At 37.7% G+C, this 25,689-nt stretch overlaps 1 protein-coding gene across 4 annotated transcripts in view; it reads left to right on the top strand.

Moving 5' to 3' along the window:
• The window catches only part of LOC115426896 (connector enhancer of kinase suppressor of ras 2), a 98,531-nt gene that overhangs the window by 68,157 nt on the left and 4,685 nt on the right, over positions 1-25,689 (top strand). The window contains exons 12-23 of one of the 4 annotated variants that reach the window (XM_030145132.1): positions 1,386-1,472; positions 2,288-2,496; positions 7,316-7,353; positions 7,437-7,479; positions 8,473-8,521; positions 9,979-10,151; positions 11,679-11,752; positions 11,875-11,946; positions 18,598-18,668; positions 18,773-18,873; positions 22,423-23,173; positions 24,741-25,003. In XM_030145132.1, coding sequence (XP_030000992.1) covers positions 1,386-1,472; positions 2,288-2,496; positions 7,316-7,353; positions 7,437-7,479; positions 8,473-8,521; positions 9,979-10,151; positions 11,679-11,752; positions 11,875-11,946; positions 18,598-18,668; positions 18,773-18,873; positions 22,423-23,173; positions 24,741-25,003 — 1,931 coding nt within the window. The remainder of the gene's footprint in view (positions 1-1,385; positions 1,473-2,287; positions 2,497-7,315; positions 7,354-7,436; positions 7,480-8,472; positions 8,522-9,978; positions 10,152-11,678; positions 11,753-11,874; positions 11,947-18,597; positions 18,669-18,772; positions 18,874-22,422; positions 23,174-24,740; positions 25,004-25,689) is intronic. The other 3 variants (XM_030145134.1, XM_030145133.1, XM_030145135.1) reach the window with 3 other exon arrangements.

Here is a 25,689-nt window from a genome sequence, read left to right on the forward strand (position 1 = left end):
CAACACAGCAACAGCAAAACTCAAATTCCTATGTCCAAGTGTCTCTGTCCATGTTTTATTGTATCCCATTTTGCTTTTTTTGTTTTTTATATCAACGCCAAGAAACAATTCCAAATGAAAACTGAATATGTAAATATGGGCAACCATTTGCTAACTCATTTGTAGCTTAGCATGTAGATCTGTATTCTTGCAAGAATGATCCTGTTAGTTAGTTAGTTAGTTTAATTTTTTTTCGAGAACATAAAATCATCAGATAAAGAACCATACAACATGGTCAAACAAAATTTTTGGCGCTCGAGAAGGAGTGGGAAGAAGTGTACTGAAAAGAGAAATAAAAGAAGGCACAACCTCCACAAAAGAAGTGTGTAATTGTTTCCATAAACTGTAACCACATAAACATCTATATCACAGGTGTCAAACATGCGCCCCCGGGACCAAATCCAGCCCGCCAAAGGGTCCAATCCGGCCCGCGGGATGAATTTGTGAAATGCAAAAATGACACTGAAGATATTAACAATCAATGGTGTCAAAATCATTTTAATTCTGATTCCACATACAGACACATACAGTCCAATTAGATTTCAAATGGGTCAGACCAGTAAAATATTATCAAAGTAACCTATAAATAATGACAACCCCAAATTTTCTCTTAATTTTTTTGGTGTAAAAAAGTAAAATTACATGAAAATGTTTACGTTACCAAACTATACTTTTACAAAAAATGTGAATAACCTGAACAAATATGAATAAACAGAAATGTCTTAAGACAAGTAAATGCAATTTTACCAATATTCTGCCTGTTAATAAATGTTTTGTGCGATTGTAACACACATGTGTAAATGATAAACTGATAAACCGAGGCATAATACTGTTAAAATTGCACTTCTTTTTCTTAAGACAATTCAAATTGTTCATGTTATTCAGATTTTTAAGGAAACTTTGTAGATATAAACCTGATCATAATATAATTTTACTTTTTTCCACAGTTACCATTTTACTGGTCCGGCCCACTTGAGATCCAATTGGGCTGAATGTGGCCCCTGAACTAAAATGAGTTTGACACCCCTGTTCTATATAAAACAGTGTTAAATACCAGATCAGCAGTGGTACACATTCTACTAGCTTGCTAATGTGCAACCGCTACCTGTTTACTATTCATATGTAAAAGCTGAACATTTGGTCACATAACCCCCTCCGTACACTTTGTACCAGTCCTTGAGAGTCTCCTCCCCCCTCACCTGCACACACTTCCTCTCCCTCTCACCTGTCCACCCCTTCCAGTTGTCTCCCCTGCTGTCTCTTGGTCACCACCTTCCCGTGACACCCACCCCCTTCGAACCCCCGCCCCCGTAGCAGACTCTCTGATTGCTGATTGGTCGTTCCAGGTGACCTCAGACCTGTTTCCATGCCTCCCGAATATAACTGGATGGCCGAGCCCAAGGAACCCAGCATGGGCAAGAGAGGGAGCCGAGGTACACACACACACACACACACACACACACACGTACACACACACACTAAACATAAACACACATACACACACAGACGGGTCAGACTGGTTCCCATGCTTTGCTCCATACTCAGCTCAACACATTTCAGCTCATCTCTGGTTATTCATGGTGCTGTGGTTGTGTAAGGATACATATCTGCCAGGTATGTATCTGACAGAGCGACAAATAAACATAAATGCAAGGAAATTGCATTTATACAGCAGGTCTGGAAATGTAGGTATTTCTTTGTGACCAATTCTAACCAGCTCAACCGTTTTGCGGCAAGACTCCATCTGTATTCAACCGAGGATCCTCCACTCTACCATCAGAAAGTCTATGAATAACATTAAAGCACAATACTAGTGTCGGGGGTCCGCCTCGCTCCTTCTGCTCCTCTCTCTCTCTGTCACTTTTTTAGTGTTTTACATTAAAGTATATGGATAATAAACAAATTAGGTAAGAAGCTTTTTCTCTCTCCAGAGCTAAAGCGGACTAAAACTTTATCTGAGTGACAAGATTCAGCAGTCATGCCCTCCAAATCAGCATAATCACTGCAAACAGATTAGCTGTACGTCCCAGCTGTGGATCCATATCAGATACTCCAGCTCTAAGGCTCTTTTATCCCTTTCTGTTGGGTTTTTATCTCTAAGGGTCTATTCAGCCTCATCTTCGACTCTGGGATTCTCCCTCGACTCCTTCTTGCCTTTCTTCTTCTTGTCTGTCCTCCCCTTCTGTTGAGACTGTCCATCCTCTGACTGCTCCGTCTCTTCCCCCCACACCCACTCCCACCCCCACAGACTCAGATAACTCCCTGCTGCGTTACCTCAGCGACGACAAGATCCTGGTGATCGAGGAGGAACCCGAGGGTCCGGGGAGAGAAAGCCGGCGGGATTCCACCAGACGCTCTCGGCGCAAGAGCCGCAATCCCAGCAGCCCTAGCTTTCCCATCAGTCCTTCCATGCTGTCCTCCACCCTGCGCCTAGACCAGCCACCTGATGCTTTGCCTGTGAGTACTTTAGAATGCTGTATGTGCAAGAATATCTTTGTATCGTCTCCTCTAGCATCTGTTTCCTGGGTTTTACACAAGGACTGATAGTGGTATTGACAAATTTAACAGGGTTCATATCACAGTCAGGTTATCATTGTGTGATGTATGTATACTTTATATGGTTTTTAGGGTAGGTACACATACAGACTACAAATGAAGGAGATCAAAAACTGACATCTGGAACATCTGATGCACGTTTTAAAAATTTCCACCACCAAAGTTTGTGTCAATTTAACCCTCAAAGACCCAAACAGTCACTAGCAACCAAAATCATCTACCAATCTGAAATGTTTGAAAACCTCTTGAACCACTAAACCAATATCAATATGTTGAAACACTGTCATGTTCTACAACACTGGTTCACCAGTAAAACCCATAGAGTTTGATAAATGGCAGTGGATGGAGACACTTATTTTTACATTCACTTATTGATATCTTTACTGAAACTTTTTCTTTAGTTTTCTCTGTTTCTGATATAACTCTGAATTTTAATCTGAGCTTTTACAGACATCTAGATGAACAGTAAATTAAATATAGGAAAATACCTGATTTTCACTGAAAAAAATGTAAAATAGAGATACTATTACATAGAATAGAATCTTTATTTTGTCAGTAATAGTTTGTCAAACACATAAAAATGCACCACACACCGAAATTTGTCTTCTGCCTTTAACCCATCACTAGATCATGCATCACACACACTGCATACTAGGAGCAGTGGGCTCGCCATGTCAGGCACCCGAGGAGCAAATGGGGGGGGTTAAGCGCCTTGCTCAAGGGCACATCAGCCAACAACTCTCCGCCAGTCCAGGAAATCGAACCCTTCAATCACAAGCTGACTCTCCAGCTGACTTTCTAGCCATCTAGGTCATGGCTATTACATATTATTATTACATATATAATATAATAAATGGTGATAAAACACTTTAAAAGGTTAAATATGAAGAAAAAATTATTCAAGAACTGCCAAAAAAGTAGCACTGGGTCTTTATGTTTTAAATCAAGAAATAACAATTCAATAATAAACAATGTTTATTGACAGTTTTCACGTTGAACTTAGTGAGTAAATAAATAAATGTTGTCATTTCAGTGTTGATGAGCTATTACTTTTGACTTGTCGTCAGCATTGTCCTTAGATTTGTGTGAAGTTTCAGTGAAGTGATGGCACTTTTTTGCTCCTATTTGGCTAAAACCTATCTATTTTGCACAACATTGGATGTACATTATTACAATATTACAATAAAATAGCTCAAACAAATGTAAAATAAATCAGTGGCAGTCTGAGGAAGTCATGGATGAAGTGATGACACAGTTTCTTTTTAGCAAATAACAGATGATATCTATTTTTTAAAAGCTTCTTTCTAGGAAATAAGGTGCAATAAAGTATATTCTCTGCTTCTACAGTTTAGGTGATGCCCAAAAATGCTAACATGCATTGGAGAAGGATGGTCTTTAATGGATTTTTTTAAGGCCAATAAAATGACAATAATTTGGTGAGCTGCTGATGTAAGCCATTGAAAAGGCAAATTAGACACTGAGGAAAATGATCTAACTTCGACTTTGTTAGAAACTGGATAACTCAATATCTGAACATGTCAGTCAGAGTAATCAATACATCGTAAATATATAGATGAGTGAAACGGGTGAATTAACATCAAAGTAAGAAATAAATAAATCTCTAACTAAATATAAATCTAAAAATATAGGACATGCTCATTGTGATTTGTATTTTAATGCACTTGAAGTTATAAGTTCTAGTCAATGGTTACTATGGTTACCAAGTTCCACCAAAACTGAATGTACCAATGCCTTAATGCAAAAGCTTATTGTGATAGGGAAACCATGGTAACCGGTTAGATAGTAGGCCAGAGAGTAATAACAACTAGAGAGCCAAAATAAAGTTTTTATACATGTATACTGTAAATTGTACCTATTATTATTAGAGATTATGGTCAATCTATTTGCATCATGTTGATGTAAAGAAAATGTCTTTTTTTATTGTTAGAGTTTTAGCAGTTATGTAGAGCATGGATCTTTTGTGCACAAGGACAGTAAACAAGCCTTTACAATAATTCTCTCATGTGTTACATATATACTCCCCTATCAGTGTGAACAAGGACACTGTAGTCTGTTTTGAGTCATTCCCCATCTACATCATAGTGAGGATTTTAATATTCACATATGTGTCAGATGTACATTGATCTGTGGTGGTGACATTACCCACCTTCTTTTAGAAGTTAGTGATCTAGTTTTAAAGGTGAAATCAGACATTTTATTATGAAAGCTCTGTATCTTTAGTGATTGATGTAGAACAGGACAGTGGCATTTATTAGCAATAGATGTGTTGTTTGTTCTAGTCTGCAAACTGTGGTTGATGCATATACTATTTATATTTGTATATGTTAAGGTGCATTTAAGGCAGAGTTTAGGTAGCTTATATTTATGTGTTTCACACCCTTTTTGTTGTTGCTTGGTTTGTTTATTAAATTAGATTTACCTCCATGACTCACACATTTCACACTTTGGTTCGTGTGTGTCTGCATAGGCATGCCGTATGATTGGAGGAGAGGTCATAGCGTTCACTGACTCACACATATTTTGTGTGCGTGTGTGTGTGTGTCACCTAGAGGAGAACAAGGAGAGTGAGGATGGTTTGTGTGTCTGCATAACAGCCAGCTCCACTGATTATGACAATGACAGTATCCCTTGCAGACACGCCCCACTGTCAGGTTTTTGATTCATTTTCATGCACATGCAAACGAACACCAAAAATGTACGCATACACACACAGGCTACACACTGAGTAGTACCCCGGAGTGCATTAGTATGCAGGGTAGCCATCTCACAACCCGTCCTAACTCATCCTAATATCCCCATCTCCTCAGACATGCCTGAGTCTAAATACGAGTTTATTCTGGACAAACACAGACCCTCGCACACGCTCACTTTGTCTCTCACACACGCACACAGACGTGTATCCCTGTGAGTAGGTGTATGACTCAGCATCAGCCAGACCAATTACAAGCACAACTGACAGACTGTGCTTAAAACACATCACAAGCAAACACACACACACACATACGGGACGCTTTAACAGCTTAGCTCACACCAACCCTCTGTAACTGTCTCAGTTGTGTGTTTCTCCTGCTGGTGACTCATATCTGTTCTGAGAACACATGACATATACTATCCTGCATTAATAAGCATATAAGCATATGCTGGGGAGTAAAAAATGTTAGTTGGTTTTGATTGGATTCTATTGTAGCATAGAATACCTGTATTCAACAAGGGTACAATGAAATACAAAAATGATCAGAAGACTTCAAAGCTTAAAAGTTAACGGTGAATGAAGCATGACACTGGAACCCTCCAGCAAATCTGTGCTAACACTGCTTTTCTGCTTAATTCCTCAGGCATTTTAGGGAAAAAAATCTAGTTTACTTTAGGTCCGATTATATTCTGACATAAAGCAGCTGTTTAATGAATTCTGTATTCAACATGAACCAAAAGTACAATAAAATTCAAAAAGTATCAAACACCTGTATGAAAATCCACCAGTAGCAGACACATTTAAAAGCTAATGGTAATGCTAACAACTGCTATTTCATCTGTTTTATTCTAGCATTTTGGGGAAAAATTACTTTTTCATTTTGTTTTGTTTTGTATAGGTAATATTTTTGTTTAAAAAGTGTGCTCAACAGTAAACAGTACTGTACAGTAAAATACACAAAGTGCAAAGGTATAAAATGAAATCACAGGAAGCCAACAAAGATAAAAAGCTAGCATTGTGCGAAAGAAGCACTACAAGTGTAAATTTCATCTGTTTATTTATTTGTGTGTTGCTTGTTTGTACCATTATTTTGATATTTAGTTAAATATTAAAAAGTCACAAGGCCAGGTTTAAAAAAATATTATCTTGTACTCTTCTTCTTCTTTCTCTCATTCTTCCCCTTCTTTTCATTATTAATTAATTTTTTTAAAAAATGTTTATCTAATGATATTATTTACCCGTTGGGAAATACACGTTTACCCAATGAAAAATAACAGTAGCAGAAATTCCTTGCTGGAATAGCAGGTAAAACCAGCTAAACCAGCATCACATGTCTGTGAACCGCCAGCATGGACTCATTAATAACGCTGACCCAACAGCCTGGGATGGTTTAGCTGAATTGCCATTTTGTCTTATTTTTCTGTTCAGCTGAATTCAGTGGGGAGGCGCTCTATGGTCAGAAGGCCTGTTAGTCAGAAAATCAGAAGGCCCATTAATCAGAAAAGGGTTAGGGTTATGGTTAGATTTACCAACTAAATCCAAACTAATTTTCTTTCTGACTAAAGGGCCTGCTGACAATAAGGTGGGCACCATTCAATGTATGCTTTATTGCCTTGAATATCATACTGAACAATAATCCCAAAACATCAAGGATGGTATAATTCAGTTGCTGATACTGATACCTATTTACATTCTATTGCCTGACTATTATTATTATTATTATTATTATTATTATTATTATTATTATTATTATTATTATTATTATTATTATTATTTATATAGCCAGACCTTATTTGAACCCTTATATGACCCCTGTAGATGCAGCTTTAACATCAAGCATTTAATTATAGCTAAACAAAAGACACCACATGATACATCTGATATTATGTGTAGAAGGATAAGGCACAAAATGGTGATTCAGCCAATTAAATACTATTCATATGAAGCTATGGTGATTGTGTTGTTTTAAAGCGCTTTGCTGAAGTCCTTCCTGTCTCTGTCTTTCAGCGTGGTGCAGACACACTGCGAGCAGACACAACAGACAGGTGAGTTTGTGCTTTGACCACATTCACATGTACGTCGTATGAGTCATTTGTGCTTATGTTCGGTCCTGTGTGTCCTTCTGTAGGTATTCAGGCTCAGGAAGCTCAGGAGCCGCCTCCATGAGAAAGGTAAGCGACAGCAGACGGCTCTGTATATTACTTTATTTATGACTATTGATCTCTTCTTCTAAAATCACATTGTCTTTCTTTGGTACATTTTACTGTTGACTCAAACCCCCATCTGGATGAAGCAACTGAGACTTTGTAGTTACATCAACAATCTCCTAGCAACCGCATCCACTGGTACACGGAGATCGATTGTGTTCAGAAACTAGCTGAGCGTGCAGACAAAAACAGACACAAATCTAGACAAAAAGAGGACAGATACCTGTGATTAAATCCATTCAGAGTTGTAATAATGAAGAGATAGCAGCTGGATAAGCTAAATTGGTTTCCCTATTTAGGTTAGTGTGACACAGGAAGCTGTGTTAGTCATTAGCCCTAGACTCTCCACCAAAGCACTATGAACTGTAGTGTACAATGAGTCAGCTTAGTTAACTATAAACAAATATTTATCTGGTTTTGTTACCTGGATAAATAGCCAGGAGACTTATGTAACTTTAGTGTTGCTCTCTCCCATAGTGTAGAGTAGTGTATTATGCTCCAGTTTGCTGCATAACATGACATATTTTACAGTTTTCTACCAAATAAAGACAAAATGACCAATGTCTTTAGGCACAGCATGAGGAAAATTTAGCTGTTTGTATTACACATCGAACATCTGCAACCTTTTTTGATACATTCACCAAATAGAGCTAAAAAAATAGAACTGAAGGTGATGCACCTCACACCACCCAGACATGACAGCTCTCAGTTCTCCATCACAGGTTGTAGGTCACTTCTGGCTGTGACGGGTTTTAGTTATAGTGATCCCTCTGTGCCTGTAATCCTCACTGCTGTGCGCCAGATGAAATAAAAATAAACCAAACATGGAGAGTGACCTGCTGCTTCTCCCTATGTGGAAAATGCATTAGCACAAACTCAGAAAGTTTGCCTGTGACCGTGTTTTTCATAACACAGCTAACATCTTTGTTCTCTCTTTCTCTCTCTTTGCCCCACCAGTCTTTCCATTACACCTCTTTAAGAACGAAAACCAAAAAGAGAAGTAAAGGTAGAGACCCTGCTACATGCTGTCTGTGTCCTTTATGTTGTACATGTCCACTAGTGTCTTTATTTTAACATTTGAAAGAATCAGACCTTTCATTTCTAAAACACTGACTTGTTCGCAGTAAAGATAAAAGCTGCACAAGTCGCACATGGTTTCATTTACGCACCAGGTGCAACAACTCTGCATCTGCAAAACAGAAAATGTTCATGTTCTCTAGCAGCTGCCATCCTTGTTTTTTTTTCTTCATTTTACTTGGTGTGATTGATAGTTCAGCTTTTTTAGATGCTCCTTATTCATCACTGCCACTGATGTAACCATACAGCTTAAAAACACTGAGGAAGACAAAAGTGTCTGCACAAAAAGATTCAGTTTGCTAGTTATGTGTACTTGTATGTGGCTTAATTCACTTAGTAAATCAGTTACATTTTAATACAAACCATATTATTCAGGGTTTGCACACATTTTTCAAGGTCAAATTCAAGCACTTTTAAGGGTCATTTTCAGATTTTTCCCAGCACATCACCATATCACTGGGGTAAAATACACATCTACAGGAATACATATACTCATGATTATTTTTTTCACTTTTTATCACAATGATGTACATTGTATTATGCTATAAACATCTAAAATTATGTTTCATAACAGCAAAAAATTTAGAATTAAAGGAGAACACAACATTTTATCTGAAAAAAAAGGGAATCCACTTGGTGTTCTTCAGACAAAGTTTAAGATAAAAATGTACCTGGAGTCAACCTGAGAGCACACACTAATTTTCTTTTTTTTTTTGTATAATTCAAGTTTTTATTTGATTTTGTTTTGGAGAATGTACATGTTTTACATTCACATACACATATAACATTTTACATTTTTGTTTTTCTATATTTCTTTCCAGAAAAGAACAAAGCAATCTATCTGTACAATTGTTTTCCTGTGTATATCTCCAGTGTTATCACTTCTTGATTTCTTTTCCCTTTTTTTTTTTCTTAAACAACAAAACATTAACAAAAAAATAACAATAATACAAATGACAGTAATATAGTAGCTAAACAAGAGTGGGTGTCACGATTTGTTCTTTTTTAGTGTTCATAAAATCCATCCATGATTTCCATTCCTCAAATTTCTCATGTTCTAGTCTCAAAGCAAATGTGAGTTTCTCCATCAGGAAAATTTCTTTTAACAAGCTCTATCCAATTTTCTAATGTGGGTAGTTATTCAGTCATCCATTTTCTAGTGATTACTTTCTCTAATTTTCTTTTTTGACATAAGTTTTATTTTTCAAAATGTATCTCGTCTCTGTAAGTAGCTTTGGCTTGCCATTTAACCTGGCAGAGTTAATATTAAAAATAACTAAATAAATCACATCACCGAGTTATAATTGCAAGCACTTCATCTAAAATTCAAGGAATTCAAGCACCTGTACAAACCCTGATTAATACAGTTCTCTCCGATGTGTGTAGGTTCACTCACCAGTGCCAGTCGAAGGAGAATCTCCTGTAAGGACCTGGGCCACGGGGACTGTGAGGGTTGGTTGTGGAAAAAGAAAGATGCCAAAGGCTACTTCACCCAGAAATGGAGAAAATACTGGTTTATCCTCAAAGAATCCTGCCTCTACTGGTACACCAACCAGAATGTAAGGCATCACTCAAAACAGGGTCATCATGCATTACCTTTTCCCTGATGTCTTCTTTTGGGTAACATTAACCCATAAAGACCCAAATATCTACTAGTGACCAAAAGCATCTGCTGATGGAAAATGTTTCATAACTTTAGATCCACTAATTCTGTCAATACATGTAAATAATTAGTGTAAAATGCAGTTTGTTTATGACCCATTTGGACGTTCAGAGGCTCTGTAGTGAATGTGGAAACACTGTCATCTTCTACAACATTGTTTCAACAGTAAAATCCATGGAGTTTAATAAATGACAGTGGATGGACGCACTTGTTTTAATGAAAGCTTTTACTGAATAAGCCACGTTTTCTTAAGTTTTCTCTGTTTTTTGTATAATAATCCTCAAATGTACTCTCAGCATGATAATTAAAGTATATGATCATGGTATAGGTTAAGTATAAGAAAATACCTAATTTTCACTGAAAAAATGCATCATTGAAAATATAATATTATAATAAATAGAAAGGTTAGACAGAAACAGAGACAGAAACATTCATTTGGGAACTGCCACAAAAGTAGCACTGGGTCTTTATGGGTTAAAAAAAGTAGAAATATAGGAATTTATAAGACTGCTGTAGATAAAACAAAGAAAGTAAAAAATATATGTCAACTGGGAGAAGGGAGGACATTTTGAAGAAAAAATTCACAAATTAGTACATTTATAAAGTCATACATTTTCAAGAAAAAAATGGAAATTTTTAAAGTCTTGGGAAAAAACCTCGGAAAAACAGACTTCCACAGAATGCATCTTTACTGTACTTTCACAGATATTGAGTTTGTCTTTTTTTTTTTTTTTTTTTTAACCAACAACCTCTTATACAATTAGATTTTAACCTAAAATGGCCCTAATCATCATTGATGGAATTCCAGTTTAATGTTAAGTATATATTGCATTTAAAATAACACTCACATCTTTATTACACTTTATAATAGTTACATAGATTATATTCATTTTCCTTATGTTGACATTTTGTAGCTCATTACTACTTTTAAACATACACACTACAGAAAAGCACCTACCTACTTATATTAATCCTTGTATTCTTCATGTGTTTTCTGTTTATGTTGTTTTTCATCACTGAGAGTCTGTTTTTATGTAACGTTATCATCCCTACATTTGAGCTGGTAGGGATGACAGTTGACGTCTTTAATGTATTCAAAGAATTTTGACCTGACACAAAAACAAAACCTGCTCTAAGTCTTTAAGATGGTGTTTGGATCCTTGGATTACTAGAATATTTTCATGAAAAATGGAGTGTAAGGCGATAAATTAACTGTAGATGTGACATGTGTGTTTTTCTGGCTTGAAAGTCAGTGTTGAGCGGAATAAGAAGTTCACCCTGGCCGATGAAAACAGCATATGTTGTTTTCAAACGTCTGACGAGAATACGACTAGCCCAAATAAAATTGGTATATCAGTATGCATGACATTTTGTCCTGTGTGTTGTTGACGTACCACCAATCTCCATCTGTCTCTGCCTGCAGGATGAGAAGGCTGAGGGCTTCATCAGCCTCCCTGAGTTCAGAATAGACCGAGCCATAGAGTGCAGACGGAAATTGTGAGTGTCCCTCATATGGCTCCAAAATTACTAATCAAGCACATTTGGCGTCACCCACAAAACACACACATGAACACACACGAATACACAAACACTAATCAGTCTTCTTCTCTGATTGACAGTGCCTTCAAAGCCTGTCATCCCAAAATCAAGAGCTTCTTCTTCGCCACAGATTGTCTTGAGGAAATGAACAGGTGAGTGTGTGAGTGTGTGTGTGTGACTGACTGTGTTTGTGTCTTAACCCATAAAGACCCAAACAGGTGGTGACAGCCAAAACCATCTACTGATCTAAACTGTTTAATACCTGTTGATCCACTAAACCTATTAATACATGTAAGTAATTAGTCTAAAATGCAGTTTGTCATCTTTTCATGGTCATCAGATATGACCCATTGGGACATTCAGAAGCTTTGTAGTTACCATGGAAACACTGTCATCTTCTACTTCAGGGGTGTCAAACACACGACCAAAACTGGCCCACATGAGGGTCTAAATCCAGCCTGTGGGATGTATTTGTGAAATCCAAAAGGTGTCAAATACATTGTAGTTCATGTTCCACATTCAGACTAATTCAATCTAAAGTGGGTCAGACCAGTTAAATACTATCATAATGAACAATAAATAATAACTTTGTTTTAGAGTAAAAAAAAAAAAAAGAAAAATACATGAAATTTTTTAAGGAAATAACATGAACAACCATGTATAGGCTGAAATGTCCATCGAAATATAGGTGCAATTTTATCAATATTCTGCCTGTCATTAAATGTTTTGTGTATTTGCAAATTCTGTAAGTTGTAATGCACATGAGTAAATGATAAACTGAGGCATCATAATATTAAAATTGCACTTATTTTTCTTTGTAAATTCCAGGATGTTCATGGTTGTTCATGTTAATCAAAATTTTGTGAAGGACAGTTTGTAGATGTACACATTTTCATAATGTAATTTTACTTTTTCACTATAAAACAAAAAGACAAATTTGGAATTGATATTATTAGCAGGTTATTATGTTATTATTTTACTGGTCTGGCCCACTTGAGATCGTATTGGGCTGAATGTGATGCCTGAACTAAAATAAGTTTGACACCCCTGTTCTATTCACCGGTAAAACCCATGGAGTTTGATAAGTGACAGTGGATGGAGACACTTGTTTTTATTTATTGTCAGTTATTGATACCTTTGGTGAAAAACGCACTTTTTCTTGAGCTTTCTCTGTTTCCGATACAATAATAATAATGATTGATACATGGGGTAATTGAATGTATGTACTGTTTATACTATAGCCCTGCTGACCTAACAGAGCTGTCGTGTCTGTATTTTGTCTGGTGTTTATTTTCTTTCATGTTATGTTGTATGTGAAAAATTGTTTTGTATGATTATAGCGTATGTTATTTGTAGTGACTAGCTGTAAAGATTATTGTAAGGACCCGGGAAGAATAGCTGTAGCTATGGTACAGCTAATGGGGATCCTAAAGAAAGAAAGAAATAACCCTCAACTTTAATCTGAGCTTTTATTAACATGTACTAGGGATGCAAATTATCCATTAATCATTAGTTGGTTGACCTTATCGATCGATTAATTGATAAGTGGCGATTTTCCTGAGAACCTGAATTTCTCTTTCAATACAGTCTATAAGAAGAAAAGCTAAATATTGTTTATATACTTTGTGAAAAAAGCATGTCATATTCCTTAATGATTGATTTATTGAACTATTGTATACAGTCAGTGTTTCCTGTGGAATTCATCTGTTGGTGTGGCGGTCTGTGATGGGGGGGTACATGCGTGTGCGTTTCATCTGTGTGTGTGTGTGTGTGTGTGTGTGTGTGGGGGGGGGGTTACTCAGCCCCACCCGTGCAGTTCGGCCAGGGGATGCGTGCGAGTTAGTTGGTAACCATGTTGGGCCTGCGTCACTTTCCGTCCTACTTATAATACAATGGGGGTATGGGGCGGTGCAGTCCGTGCCCCCGCAGAAGCGAAAGTGAAACTTTTCGCTCATTTATCTTTTCCACACTTCCTGAAGCTTCACAAACCTGTGGCCCACGTCAGGAGCCTGGAGGATGTTTTCAACTTCTGTCTCACTGACTGTGGACTAGACCAACCTCCACAGATAACGATCCGATACCGACCCCGCATTTGTGCGTGTGTTTATTCGGGGGTGTACTGCTCCCACAAACAGACTGGCCGGTCTGTGTTTCACTCCACCATGTCCATAAAGACATTCTAACTCATCAACGCCATGATCTGGTTTGATGGCCGGCTATCCTAGCTGCAGTGTCGCAGCGTGGACAAACCAGCAGCCTTCGGACAGGTGTGGACAGGTGGACAAGGGCAATTATCCATCCATGCATTCATTGTCCACCACTTATCCGGGGCTGGGTCGTGGGGGTAACAGTCTAAGCAGGGATGCCCAGACTTCCCTCTCCCCAAGGGTAATTAACCGACAATTAATAATTTAATCGAGCAAATTCTTATCAACAATTAATCGATAGTCGATTAATTGTTTACATCCCTAGCATATACATAATTAGTAAATTAAATATAGGAAAATACCTGATATTCATTGAAAAAATGCAAAATGCAGAGGATAATATTCTAAGAAATGATGATAAATCACTTAAGAAAAGTTAAATACAGAGAAAAAACAACTATTTTGGAACTGCTACATACAGGGGTTGGACAAAATAATGGAAACACCTTAAAACATTAAGAAAATATAATTTAATGTGGTGTAGGTCCGCCTTTTGCAGCAATTACAGCCTCAATTCTCCGAGGTATTGATTCATACAACTTGTGAATTGTTTCCAAAGGAATTTTAAGCCATTCTTCAGTTAGAATACCCTCCAACTCTTTTAGAGACGATGGCGGTGGAAATCGACGTCTTACTTGAATCTCTAAAACTGACCATAAATGCTCAATAATGTTGAGGTCTGGGGACTGTGCCGGCCATACGAGATGCTCAACTTCATTAGAATGTTCCTCATGCCATTCTTTAACAATTCTAGCTGTATGGATTGGGGCATTATCATCTTGAGGTGAAGGTGTTTCCATTATTTTGTCCAACCCCTGTAAGTAGCACTGAGTCTTTATGGGTTAATGTGGACAATTGTCACAGACCGGTGGATGTCACGTGTTCTTTCATGAATATTTTAACTGAGTAAACCGAGTTTACACAAGGCAACAGCCCACCAACACAACCCCGTCCATGAATAAGACATGAAGCGGGCCCTCTGCTGTTGTTACATGTAGAACTGTGTGTGAATGTGTGTGTGTGCCTGTCACATGTGTTACATTTGCAGAAGTGTTATCTGATGAGCTCTAATTACCCACACCTCTCCTCAATGACATAGGGAGATAATTGAAGGAGGGTAATTATCCAGCTATATTTGACTTCCATACTGTGTTTGGAGGCATATGTGTGAAAATGTTGCTTACGTTTTTCTTTCTGTGCTTTTGTATGTATGAGTGAATAGGTGGATGTCGGTAAAAGCGGCAGAACAAAACGCTATAGACGTTTTGAAAAGCATAATTACTATTCAGAGCACTAACATCTGGATTTTCCTGGCGTCAGGAGGCAATCACATATAGGAATGTCAGACTAAACAGGGCAAAATAACCCTGACAGACAATGACAAAGCCCCACTACAAGACAAAATAAAACCAGCTCTTTAAGAATAAAGCTGACGTCATTCTGCAATTGTCTAAGTATTAACAAATTCAGTGAAAAGACAGAAATCATGTTAATTCAGTGCTGAGAAGTTTATAGAATTTCCTACCATATCTAGTGCACCCAGTTCACTTTGTTTATACTGAATATATACAGATACAGAAAAACCTTATTGACTCCAAAGGGGAAATACATGTTTTCATACCATTTTAAAAGTTAAATCTATAAAAAATAAAAGTGCGGGTACTTAAATAGTTAATTTTTACGAACTATCGAGGGTCTGTACCGTATTTTTATCCTTTGCAACACATTTTATTTTGAACAGAAACGTGTTTGCAGCAGATTAAAGTGTGCTTGACATCCAAATGTGTCCCAACTTTAACAGAATTTTTAGATGAGCTGCAAAAAAGTAGACTTCTGCTTATTGTCAGTAAGACGAATGCAAAGCACTAAAAAAATTCAGATACAGTTGTTTATATGTGTATATATTTTTTAATTGTTTTATCCATTTCTTCCACTATTTTCTGAATTTTGTTAATTTTCTTGTACAGTTATTGTGCTTTTTTCCCCATATTTTGTTCTTTTTTTATTTGTTTCATTATCTTGTTCATTTGGTTCATTGTTTTTTTCCTTTTTCTGCTCCTTTTCTTATTTATTTTGTTTCTCTTTCTTTATTGTGCTCATTATTTTGTTCATAATGGTCATTGTTTTATTCATTTTTTGCTCATTTTGTTGCTTTAATGTTCATTTTGAAGTTGTGAAAGCCATTTTATACAGCCGCTATTCAAATTGCTAGTGATTAAAGAATCGTTTACCTCAGGATACAGTTTATAAGAATATAATTTCCTCTTATGGCAGTCAGAGTTTGTTGTTGTATGTGGCTGACATATGTCATATTTTTAAACTATAGGGACATGTTGGAGGAAGTAATTACAAAAATGGAATATAATATTAAAAATGAAGTTTAAAATTCTAAGAAAATAAGCATTGTGTTTCTGTTACCTTACAATGAGACCCTTAAATCTACAGCCAGATTTCTACAGTAGTTCAGAAGCGACTTCCTGTTCACCTTTTTTCCATTTTAAAGCAAGTCAAATAGAATGTTAAGATGCATTACCTGACTTTTGTGGAGATTGGACCAGAGTTAACATCCCCTTAAATAATAACGCCCCCCCACCCCCCCCCCCCCCCCCCCCCCTAAAAAACCAAAACAAAATAAAACAAAAAAACAGGACAGACAAAATTAATAGTGGTTCTGACAAGTCTTTGGTGTTTTAACTTCAGTTTTCAGATAGTTATAATCTGCAACATAACCAGAAGATGAATGAAGCTTTAATTTAATTCAGTTTAATTCACATTATAATGAAGATCAGAGGAGCATTACTACGCTCAGCCTTAGTGTTTAATTTGGTAATTAAATGTGATAAGTCAGATTATTTTGACAAAGAAATTGAAAAAAAAATAAACATATTTTTAACCCTCAAAGATCGGAACAACCATCTGCAACCAAAATTATGATCTAAAATGTTTTATAATTTTTCAACCACTAATCCTGTCAATACATTTAAATAATTTGGGTAAAATACAGTTTCTCAACTTTTCACTGATGTCAGATATGACCCATGTGGACTTTTAGAGGTTCCGTAGTGAACATGGAAACACCGTCATCTTCTGCAACATTGATTCACCAGTGAACCCATGGAGTTTGATAAATGGCAGAGGTTGGAGATGCTCGTTTTACACTCAGTTAATGACACACTTTTGCTGACAAAGAACATTTTTCCTTCAATTTTCTCTGTTTAAATAAAATAACCTTTGACTTTACTCTGAGCTTCTTGAACATCTATATGATCGATAAATTAAATATAGGAAAATGTTATAGTTTGACTGGAAAATGTTATAATACATTGTGTGAATCAATTAGGAAAGGATAAATGTAGAAAAACTTTAATTTAGAAGTTGCCACAAACTTATTTCTAAGTCTTTAACAGTTAACAGGGTAAATACGCTGCAGTAATGTATAATGTTCTGCATTTCAACTGTATCCTACCCAACAAAACCTATGCATTTACATCTGGTGTGTTATGGTGTGCTCATGTTCAGTTATTAATCATTATTACTTAATTCTTTATAGGGCACACATAGAAAAAGTCTGAAATTCTAAATAGCAACCTTAGTGTGTTATTGGAGGACTTTTGTGAAATTTTTCAGAATGTTTTATTATGTAGAAAATCAAGGTCAATGAAGTTACCATATTGGTTTCCTTACCCATAAGTGGCAAAAAATAAAATAAAATACAAGAAGTAAATATAAAAAATACAAGAAAAACACATTTAAGGTGAAAAGAACATCACTTTTAGAAGATTACAACAACGTAAGTGCTGATACAGACACTTGTCATTATCCCTCTGAACATCATTCCATACATTAGTACCATTACTTCATGGTACCTAACACAGCAGGTACACTCACTATTTATGTAGAGGTGGACCTTACAGACCCTGTAGACCACATTTGACCTGACACAGTGGCCTCACTGTCCTCACTGTAACTGTCACTGTCTGGAAATGTGCGCAAAAATGACCAAAAATAATCACTTGCCCGATAAAGGGTTAAGTACTTTTTTACTTAATCCTATCAGTGTCTAACAGCGTAGCTCAGCGGTGAAAACACAACCAGTGTAGTTCATAGGATCACTTCATGTTCAGTCCTGTTTTCAATGGTGGATGAACATAAAGTGTCTAAATCTGATGAATTCACATTGTCATCCGAGGAGTTTCCGGTTCCTTCTGTACAGACCCGGCCTCTATTCTTAGTCATGACCTTATTACTGTGTGTTTGCGGAGGGACACAAGACCAGTCAAGATCTGCAGACAGAGGGGTTTGAAGGGGACGGCTTCTGAGACGGACTGTTCAGACAGAACCACGTACTAGAATTTTCAGTTCCTTCTTTCTGCATCCGTGACTTTAATTATCTCGGTGCTTTCCTGTCGTCATCAGGGGGATGAAGCCAGTTAGACAGATATCAACTGTTAAGAGACACCACTTGAATTATTTACAGTGATTTTTTTTATTCATCACCTGCTAGTGTAACCCATCCACTCCTCTGCTCTGCTCTGTGTCTCATCTGTCATCTAATGTTAATCCTTACTCCTTGTCTCCTTTCCTTACCTCCTTTAGGTGGATGAACCGATTGGGGTTGGCTGCTATTGGCTACACACCAGATGACAAGGTGCCACGCCCTGATGAAGGTAATAATAATTTAAAAAAAAAACAAAAACAAAACTGTAAATATTTCACTCTACTTCTCTGGCTAACATTTATATGCATTTGCTTGTTTTAATCTTAATATCAGACTACTGGAGTGAGAGTGATCAGGATGAGGTCGACGGTTCGATGACACTCAAACAGGAGGGACCCTCATCCCTTTGCGATACTTATCATCGCACACCATCAGTAAGTATCGCACAACACACATAATCCAAGCTCAATGTTTCCTTTGCAGTGATTCATTCTGATAGAATATTTTATTCCTAAAAGCCCCACAGTTTTCAGAGCTGCATAGACCGGGGCTCTCAGCATTAATAAAACATCAGAGTGTGAGACTATCTGGTTCGGTAAGCAGCCAAGACCAACACTTCTGTGTGTTCTGCTGCCAGAGCTCATTCCTAATGTGACCTCTAGATGGCGACAAATACCAACACAATAGCAAACCATTATCAGATAGCAGGTGTGTTTTATCTTTGTAATTCAATTCCATGTGTCTGTTTCTACACTGCAAAAATTTAAATCTTACCAAGTGTGTTTTTCCTCATTTCTAGTCAAAATATCTCATCAAACTTAAAGACATAAGACATAATCACGTAAAGAGTAACTTCTAAGTGAGAAATAAGAACTTATTTTTAGACAATAGATCTTGAAAATCTTCTTTCAAGAAATCTTACAGAGATAATTTTCACTTGTTCCATTGGCAGATTTTTTTTGCTTAATTCAATATTTTTTTTGCTTAATTCAAGCAAAAAATCTGCCAACGGAGCAAGTGAAAATTATCTCTGTAAGATTTCTTGAAATAAGATTTTCAAGATCTATTGTCTAAAAATAAGTTCTTATATTTCACCTACAAGTTACTCTTTAGGTGATTATATCTTATGTCTTTAAGTGTGATGAGATATTTTGACTAAAAATGAGAAAAATAAATTTGGTAAGATTTAGATTTTTGCAGTGTATATACATTTATTTTGGAAAAACAACCAAAAAATACTCCTCTTACTACTGCTACAACATCTATGATTACTATTACGACAAGTTAGACTGTATCACCCATGCTGAAAAACTCAGCACTATAATGAACTAATTCTATGTTCATTAACGATGATTTATCAGCCCTCTCTGCCTTTAGCACACACACATGCAGAAGGAAATAAAGTGTAATGCTTTTGGACGCTGTACAAAATTGCTCACTGTAGATGCACCAATTTATTTATGGGGAAAATACAGCCAGATATTTAGAGAATAATGATGATGTGATAAGTAAGCCTTTTGAAAGCTACAGTGCTTGTAAAAATCTTGATGTTTTTCCCTTTTATTACTTTTATAAATTTAATCATAGCCAACGTGGTGATAAATTCCAACGTTAATGCCAGTTAACAAAAAAAATATATAATACAAAATAAGTGATTACATTAATATTCACCTGTTTTAAAGTGACTGAATTAATTTAACAGAGGTCCATCCATTTGGTGCAAAGTGTCAAACAAGTAGAGCATAGAATGTCACCTGAGGACAGTCAATGTGTCTCAAGAGACTGTAAGTATAAACACACCTGTGTTTGGAACATCCTGGTTAATCAGGTTACCAGTTCATCAGTATTCCTGGCTACAGTCATGTCATTAAGACAAAACAACGCTACGAGCAGCTCCAAGAAAAGGTTATTGAGAAGTGTAAGTCTGGAAAAACCACATTCTAACTCACTTAACATCCCGGGAGTTCAGTCAAAATTGATAAAAAGAAAGATGGGAGACACAGTGGATAGCACTTGTGCCTCACAGCAAGAAAGTCCTGGGTTCGATTCCAACACCAGTCGATGGGGGTGGGACCTTTCTGTGTGGAGTTTGCATGTTCACCCCGTGTCTGCGTGGGTTCTCTCCGGGTACTCTGGCTTTCTCCCACCATCCAAAGATATGCACTGATAGGTTAACTGATTAATCTAAATTGCCCATAGGTATGAATGTGAGAGAGATTGGTTGTTTGTCTCTATATGTCAGCCCTGTGATGAACTGGCAACATGTCCTACACCCATAAGTAGCTGGGATAGGCTCCAGTGACCCTAGTGAGGATAAAGCAGGTTCAGATAATGAATACATGAATAAACAGAAAGACTATGGCACATGTTTAAATCAGGACGTCCTCACAAAACTGAGTGATTATGAAGAATGAGAATTATGAGGGACATCACTTTGAAGGAGTTAAAAGATTCAGGTTTAGAAGACCAAAATGAAGCTTTTTGGTCACCAGAATAGATGCTATGTTTGAGGACACCAAACACTGCACATCACCATAAACACACTATAAAGTCAGTTGGAGTTAGCATCATGTTCTGGGGATGCTTCTACCCAACAGGCCCCGGAAGGTTTGCAAAGGTAGAGGTTCAAATGAATCCAGCAACATAGAGGGAGGTCCTGGAGGACAACCTGAGTCAGTTTACAAGACAACTACGACTTGGGAGAAGATTTATTTTCCAGCAAGACAATGTCCTGAAGCATACAGCGAGAGCTAACAGAAATGGTTTAAAGACAACAAGGTGAATGTTGTGGAGTGGCTGAGTCAAGACCCGGACCTCAGTCCAATGGAGAATTTGTTGCTGGACTAGAAAAATTCTGTTCAGACCGATTCACCTGATGCGGAATGACAGTTTGAGCAAATTTGCAAAGAAATAAAACTGCAGGTGTGCAAACCTGATTGAGACCTACACCGACAGACAGACCTGTGATTGTAGCCAAAGGTAACTCCACTAAATAAAGACTTAAATGGGTGAATATTTATGTAATTCACTTATTTTATATCATATACTTGAGACACATTCACTGCACTCAGGTGGTCTGCATTTCACTGGTTGTGACATTTGTTGACCTCTGGTGAATTAGATCAATCACTTATTTTATATTATACACAGTATTTTTGATTAATTGACATAATGTTGTAGAAATGTATATTCACCTTGAGTTTTTTGGGGGGAAATCCTTGCCAACAAAGCCAACTTAAAATGATCATGATTTCATTATGAAAGCAATAAAAGGGAAAAATCCAAGCCCATGAACATTTTTATAGGTACTATTTGTGCTACTGTGGTTAGCTAAATCACATGCAAACATAATAACATTAATAACATCATATTACAGCATAGCTTTCTGATTTATCCACTTTTAATCAACAGCTAAACTTACTGTTTCAGCAGTGATGAAACATTTTTTACAAGTTATCGAGTATCGAGGTCCTGTATCCACTTTTGTGTCCTCAAAGGCTCAATTCTTTCAGCTTGACAGCTTCCAAAAACGCAGTTCTGGGTTCTTTACCCTGTTGATAGTACATCCCAATGCACTATAGCTCTTAGACATTTTTCGTTTTTTTGTTAGTAGACAGATTTGACAAGGAGACACCTTTACAGACTACATAGTCAATGGGAGTGGGCAGTTCTTTTATGCACTCCATCTCCCTGCTATTGCTATGAATTCTCCCAGTGGAGCCAAACAATAGTCATGCCAGTCATTCCCAAGCTGTTATTTTTATTCATCTGCCATCTCATTGCTTTACTGCTCTCATTTTTTGTACTTTGCTGTCCCTCTTCCTGTCCTCACCCTCCACTGTCTGATTCTCTTCCTGTCCTTCCTGTGTTTTTTGGATCACATTCTTTGCTGTCTTTACCTGTCTGTCACCTTCACTCCAACGTCCCTCACTTCTCTTGGTGCTAACCAACCCCATCCACCTCACTTACCCTTGACACTTCAGATTAACCTTCTTCATAGCTATGACCAGTTACCCCGCTCTGTCAGCTCCATGAGCCTCATGCGCTCCACACCATCCCCACTCCCTCCACCGATGAGTGCCTCCACCTCCCCTATCCCTCCACAGATGGTCTCTTCCACCTCCCCTCTCCCTCTCCAGGTTAATTCTTCTAGCCCCTTTCCGGAGCCTAAGCACGGCAGGCATTTCTCCAGTGAGTCCACACACTCCCACTCCTCGGCCGAGGACCAGCGTGGAGACGGCATGGGCATGGGAACAGGCACAGGCAGTACCAGTACCCACTCATCCGGCTGCCGCTCATCCCATCGTGAACGCCGGTCTTGGCAGGACCTCATCGAGACCCCACTGACCAGCGCAGGGCTGCACTTCCTCCAGACGGCGCCCGGGGAGAGCGACTACGGCCTGATGGGGACCATGGCCGGAGACATGGGCCTGTATGGAGGCCTGGGCAGACAGGGCATGTCCCCAGAGAGACGCAGACAAGCCACACTGCCCGTACGGAGACACCACGCCGCAGAGAGGGACCGGGACCGAGACGGGCCCTTCCCACTGGAGCGGGGCCCTCACACACACAGCCACACACATCGACGGTCCCACAAACAACGCAGCCAGAGTCTGCCAAGGAACAGAGACCCCATGCCAGGAAAGCTGTTACACACCTCGGCTCATATGGAGGAGAGAAGTGAGGATGAGGAGGCGGAGGGCCAGGCCGCAGACATGCTGGAGGCTGAGGAGGGTAAGCATTAACACCATACACCAACACTAGGCACTTACTTTACAAGGCATGAGTAAAAAGTCCTCAAAGCCCTTAAACAGGTGGATGCTAAAGTATGACATCAGTCACAGTGTTCTTGCCTTTATAACTTTTAAATTAAACCATGTGATCTAAAAAAAAAGTTAAAAAATAGGACCAATGGACCTGTATCTCATCAGCATTTTCTATTAAGAATCATTAACATGTTGAGTTTGTGAGGTTATCAGGTTCTGTCTCTATGCTAGAGTCCTGTGGTCCTGATACAGGAGATCAAACTTCCAGTAGAAGTGGGTGGTACTGTCACTGCAGGAGAACTATGAAAGTCCATACATGACTTCCTATTAGTGCTCAGTAGTAACTGTACTAATATCTCTAATCATTTACATGTCATAAGCCAGCAAAATATTGCCCATTATAAATAAAGGCAAATTTTTAAGATTTCAAAAATTTGTCAAAAATAAAAAATCAAAGAATTTCCACATCGAGAACAAACTTTGTAGACATTGTCCCAAAGAAGATAAGTAAAACATTTGAAATGAATCCAAACCAGTAGTTTCATGAGAGAAGATGTTTAAAGAAATTGCTAATGATGACGATGGCGAAGATGACGGCGAAGACAGCGACGAAAAAGATGACGAAGATGACAGCGATGAAGAAGACGAAGACAACAATGGACACAGTGCTTTTACAATAGCTCATGACCTATCGGCTGCTGAGCTAAAGACATGATCTACTACAATTAAACCTATAGTAAACAAGGTAGTAGGAGGTAAACTGAACCTGAGGGTGACTGAAATAAATCTAAAAGCCTGTGAAACAGGTCTGTCATAGTAATGAAGGGTAAAACTAGCAGTGAACAAAATTATTTTTAGTAACTAAAATAATATTTAAAAAAATCTAAATCATGAATCTACATAGAAAGTCTATTGAACAAGACAACTAAAGCAAAACAGAAGTGCAGGTAGAATTTTTCCCCCTAATGTTAATAGTTTGTGGTGTACATGAATAAAATGGTTTTGCACAATGTAGGGCTTTTGCAACAGTTTTGTAAATTAAATTATGTTCTACATTTTTCTTCTTCTATAAATTAAACTTCCCTCATAATTTGTGAAAAAATAAAACACCAGCATCAAAGCTTAATAAAACCAAACCAAAACAAGCTCATTTGTTAAAATAAAAATACTTTGACAAACTAAAATGAAATCAAAATCAAACTGACAAACTAGATAAAACCTTGTAAACATTACAGAGGTATACTTACTCATTAACTCATTAATGGCAGGACGTTTTAAAATATACCCATTTTGCGGCACAGTTTTTTTTCCACTTTACTACTACTACCTGTTGGGTTTTAACTAAAATGAGGAGGAATATCTTTATATATATTTGTGCTTTTGCCAGTGAAGACATCATAGTGTTTTTATAGGTTTCTGAGCAGTACAATCCAAAGCAGTGTTTGATATAACACAGGAGACTTTTATTAACCCCAAACTTCACATGACATTGATCTGAACTTCACTGCGTCCTCTTCTTCTTCTGGATGTCTCAGACCTGCGGGAGTTGAGAGTTGAGAGCAGAGAGCGGAGAGTGTCGGAGGGAAGGGAGCGGCGGGTTTCAGAAGGCCGGGAGCCGGAGTCACTGGACGGGTTAGAACAGCTGTACCGGGCCCTGGAGCAGGCCAACCTGACCGCCCTGGGAGACCCCCGACCCTGTAGCAGACAGGAGCTTCGGCGCTGTTTTACTCAGAGAGCCAGGGACCCCCTGCTCAACGACAGGCTGCACCGAGTCCGAGCCCTACGCAGCACCTTGAAGGTACCGACCAAGAGGCAATGACGCCACTGAGAAGGAAAGCTAATGCAGAGGTGTTTTAAAGTGTAGTTCCTCTGATGGCCACTAGATGCTGCCCCCAAAACACCTGGACTCCTGTCGACTTATACATTGAACATCAGCAGTTTTTCTGGTCTCATCCACTTTATTTGGACTCTAATAAAGTGGACGTCTTTAACCTTTTAAGACCCAGTAATGTATTTTTGTCCTCCGTAGGGGACAGGAGTTTCACAACTATAGAAAAAAAAGGAAAAACACTGTCCACTACTAAAGGCATTCCATAAAAATAAATATATAAATAAATAAATGTATCTGAAAAAACTGTTGCATTATCCTGTTTCCAATCAAGACAATGATTTATTGTGAAAAAAACAAAACCTTTACTTTCCTGGGCTTCTAGAGGTTAAATTACACTTGACCACAAATAAATGAAAAATACATCTGATTGTGACTAAATCTGAAAATCAGAATTTTTTCAGCATCAGGATTCTGAGTTACATAAGCATGTCAAAAAACCCCACAAATTTTCTATTTTATTGTGTATTCATAGTTTGAAGATGATATGTTATATGATTGGTCATATTTACTTACAATACTTCATACTTAGATATGAACATAAAGCCCAGTAAAAAATAAACCTCAGAGTCAGAGTCCATCAGCTGGTTTCAAAA

Source organism: Sphaeramia orbicularis, chromosome 10, assembly GCF_902148855.1.
Source record: "Sphaeramia orbicularis chromosome 10, fSphaOr1.1, whole genome shotgun sequence".
Classification (NCBI taxonomy): domain Eukaryota; kingdom Metazoa; phylum Chordata; class Actinopteri; order Kurtiformes; family Apogonidae; genus Sphaeramia; species Sphaeramia orbicularis.